At 50.9% G+C, this 4,295-nt stretch overlaps 1 protein-coding gene across 1 annotated transcript; it reads right to left on the bottom strand.

The window, feature by feature from the left end:
- Positions 1-291: 291 nt before the first annotated feature.
- GPR12 (G protein-coupled receptor 12) lies at positions 292-3,988 on the bottom strand. The gene is made up of 2 exons (XM_055317407.1): positions 3,955-3,988; positions 292-3,143 (listed from the first exon to the last, which is right to left on the bottom strand). Exon 2 carries the CDS (start codon positions 3,126-3,128, stop codon positions 2,124-2,126), a length of 1,005 nt encoding a protein of 334 aa, XP_055173382.1. The 5' UTR covers positions 3,129-3,143; positions 3,955-3,988; the 3' UTR covers positions 292-2,123.
- Between the last annotated feature and the right edge of the window lie 307 nt (positions 3,989-4,295).

The following is a 4,295-nucleotide window of genomic DNA, read 5'->3' on the forward strand; positions in this document are numbered from 1 at the left end:
AAAAAAGGGGCCTGGCACACAACATGTGAAAAACAGCACACATCATTATGACTATAGTTCTTACTGTTACAGATATGCAAATGGACCACCATTTCTACAAACACAGTATTTATTGCTTTACAACCTCAGTCTGGATATTTCCCAGCCTTTGTCAGAACCAACTTACCTTAGTCATTTCTCACAAGGAGATGCTAACAAATTTTATGTCATTAAAAACAAACAGACCCATCATTTCCAATCTACCAACTCCATCAAATGTTCAAAAGAAATTTTTTAAAGGCATCAAGTTGACTAGATTGGTCGCATGGTGATATGTATTAAAAATCCTTTCCTGCTTCTGAAATATTTCAGTCTCTCTCCTGCTTCCATAAGTAACCTAGGGGAGGAGACCTAGATTCAAGTATAGGATTTATTCACACTTGTGCTACATACGAAGGGGCTTTGGAGAGATGGCATTGGCATGCAAGCTGCCAGAATGGTCCCGAGACCATGATGGGCATCACGTTTGGGACAAACTGATGAGGTTAATTTATTACAAATTATTCCCCCACAGACCTTGAAATACTGGTTTTGCCACCATCTGAATGGGCTTAGTTGACGTCCTGTCCAGAAATTCTTCCACTGGTTGTACAGACAGCATTATAAATCTACAGCAAATGAAGGGAAGGTATCTGTGTCTAACACACCTGTCTGTACCAAGAGAAATGATGCTCAGACACAATGACTTTGCAATAGGTTTAAAATTAATTCTGTGTCATTTCTTGACTAAATCTTTGCTCTCTGAAAACAGGCAATACAGTTTTTATTGCATTTAAGTTGTTTTTTGGTGAAAAGAAGGAAAAGGAATTCAAAGTTAGCTTTTCATGAACAGCCACATGGTCATTCTGCTTGTCAACTTACATAATATAGCAAACATATATTACAATCAGATACACATGTTATATAGTCACAAACTTAATCATTAAAATAGGAGACCACCTGTTTCAAATGCACTTTGCACCACAGACCATATGAACCAGAAGTATTTGGCCTACAATATTTAATTCTATTTGTTTCAATCAAGAATAACTATTTATACGTTCTTAGATATAGAGAGCTAGGAAAGGTGGTGTTTTTCATATTCTGCGATAGCTTTACATTGATTTATTTCTCAGAATATACTAAAATAAATGTAACTTACTTTTAATAGCTGTTATTAAATTTTTTCTTTTGCCTCCAGAAAACAATCAGACTGTGGCGTGGAAACTACAGTGGTGGATCTAATCAATCCTACTTCATATGCAAGTCAAACAAATTTCATAATTCATTTTAGAGACACATTGAAAACCTATATTGAAAACGGACTCATTTGATTCTGGATTTACACAGCAACATTTGAAACTAGTGGTCTAGCTAACACAGGCAACCATGCAGAAAGTTACAACATTCATAGAAATGCCAAAGTAATTCTTGTGAACAGTAATTGCCCAAAGTAAAGAAAGAATGAATAAGAATGGGTACGTGGTTTCTGTATTGGTAACTTATTACTGAGTTCATGTTAATAAAACCAGGTCTCTTCCAAACAGAATCATGTAAACTATTTGTATAGGCTCAAAAGAGATTATGTTCAGTTAGGTACATGCAGCGTTGAAAATCCACCTTGACATTAAAAAGAAAAAAAAAAGGTCTGGGAAAAGTCATTTCTCCTCCATTTTTCTCAATAGTTCAAATTTATTTGAAAGTCCAAGTAAGAGCTCTGGGACCGGTTTACTTTTCATAACATCATGGCCATATCATATACTTTCTTTCCACGCATTACCAATCCTCTAAGTAAAATAGAAAACAGAAGCCCTGCCTCCAAATAAAACAGAAAACAAAGCTCCTGCCCCCAAACAAAACAAAATAATCTGGAGCAAAGAACTCATTTTTTTTTTTAACGGTAAAAACACTGGCAACACTATTTTCACTTCGGTCACTTTACTCATCTAAATGAATGCTTCACGAATGCTAAGTGCTCCTGTGGCTCAAGCGAGAATCCAATATAAAGAATTTAAGGACAGCATCTCAACCATTTGGCGGGGCAGTGGAAGTGCTTGGTAAACGCAGAATTGAGTGTGCAGCGTGTCCACCGAAGGGGGACGCTGCTACACATCGCTGGGTGACCGCGCTCTCTGGGAGAGGCTGGAGGGGATGCAGCCACAGCAAATGAGACAGAGGGCTTTCTGGATCTCTTGGTTTCTGAAAGCATATATGACAGGGTTGATGATGGAGTTGTAGGTGGCGGGCAGGAGGGTGGCGTAGGTGTAAATGGAGGGGTAGGTGTAATCGGCTATCAAGGAATAGAGGGTGAAAGGCATCCAGCAAGCAGCAAAGGTCCCCAGAATGATGGCCAGGGTGGAGACCCCTTTCCGGGTGGTTACATAGTGGGAGGTGGCCAGGAAGTGATGCTGCAGGGCTATCTGATGGGCGTGCCTCATCACAATCTTGCAGATCTGGATGTAGAGCTGAAGCATGAGCGCAAACATGAAGAGGAAGGAGACAGAAAGGATGGCCGTGTTGTTCTTGGTGAGAGGTCTGACCACGCTGCAGGTGGACTCGTCTCTGAGGCAGTTCCAGCCCATGACAGGCAGCAGTCCCAGGCAGATGGAGGTCCCCCAGAGCATGATGAGCATGACATAGGTGAAGGTGACCGTCCTCTCCGAGTGGTATGTCAGCGCGTAATACAGGGAGAGGTAGCGGTCAACGGTGATAGCCAGCAAGCTGCAGACAGAGGCAGAGAAAGAGGCAACAATGAGTCCGATGGTGACCAGCTTGGTGGCTTCTGACTGAAGCAGGTAGGCAAAAACAAAATTGACGATGAGTCCGATGCCAGCCATCAAGTCTGCAAGAGCCAGGCTGCCTATTAGCAGGAACATGGGTGCTCGCAGGCTGGGGTTATGGAAGATGATAAGGACCACAATGGCATTTTCACAGGAGATGAGGGTCCCTGAGGTGCACAAGACAATGTCCCACGGGTTGACAGCGAGCTCCGGCTCCGGCTCTGCAACAGGAACCTGGGAGGAGACGGCAGCCGAGACGTTCTCCGCAGCGCCAGCATCTAAATAATCCCGAGGCAGCCCGCTTAAATTGACCTTCAGGTCTTCATTCATTTTAACCCCCGTCCTCTTCAACGAAAAGACAGGCCTTTTAATGTTTAGACACGGCAGGGTGGCGATCCAAGATCATGCAGAAAGACACACAAACAGAAAGCCAGCCCCCACTCGGACACCACCATCAAATGCCACAAGCTTCATGAACTATAGAGTGTCACGGGATAAAACAAAAGGCGAAGTCTCCGTGGTTTAAAGCCCACGACCACAAGCGCCGTTTGGCGCTGGGGACAGCACAGGGCGGGACTTGAAACCGCGAGCGTGAGCGCGGCAGGCACCCCGGGGTGCCGGGGCCGGGGCGGGGGCCGGGGCGGGGACCGGGGCCGGGGCGGGGGCCGGGGCGGGGACCGGGGCCGGGGCGGGGGCCGGGGCGGGGGCCGGGCCACGCACATCTCACCACCACGTCTTGCATGCTGGAAACCAACCCCCGCCGGACGTCTGGGCTGCTGCACGGACAGCCACGCCGCAGCCACAGGTCCCGCGCCGGGGCCGCCATCCTCCGTGGAACACGGAAATCACCTATTTCCATCGACCCCCCCATCCACTCTCCAAAACCGTCCCTCGTGCGCGTGCACACGCTCACGCCGACCCCGTCCCCGGCCAGAACAAAGAGGGGTCCCAGGCGTCCCCCGTGTGCGCGGGGCAGTCGGGCCAGGGTCACAAAGGCAGGCGTGTGCCACGGGGATGTGGAGACAGACAGACAGACACACGCCCATGCACGGCCGCCGCCCCCCCCACCCGGGCGCGGACGGGCGGAGGACGCGTGGGGACAGACGCGGCGCCGGGACCGGCGGCCCGCGGGGGCGGGGGTCAGCTGGGGGGTCACCTTGGCGTGCCCAGGCCGAGGGGGCTCCTCCGGTGCTTCCGAAGCGCGCGGGCTACTGGTGTCGCACGTCCGCGCCCGGGCCCGCGGCGGCGAGGGGCGGCGGCCGCGCCCCGGGGCTGGCGCTGCGGGCGGAGGGGCGCGGGGCGCGCGCTCGGCGCCAGGTGAGCGGCGGGCGGCAGGTGAGCGGCGGGCTCGGCTCGCGTGCCCGGTCCTCCCCGCCGCGCGCCCGCCCGGCCCACGCGCTCCTCGCGCGCGCGCCCCGCCCCCGCGCCCGCCCGCGGGAGCCCCGGAGGCCAGCGCGCGCCCCCATGGGGCCGAGAGCCCGGCAGCTCGAGCCCCCC

Source organism: Nyctereutes procyonoides, unplaced genomic scaffold (assembly GCF_905146905.1).
Source record: "Nyctereutes procyonoides isolate TBG_1078 unplaced genomic scaffold, NYPRO_anot_genome, whole genome shotgun sequence".
Classification (NCBI taxonomy): domain Eukaryota; kingdom Metazoa; phylum Chordata; class Mammalia; order Carnivora; family Canidae; genus Nyctereutes; species Nyctereutes procyonoides.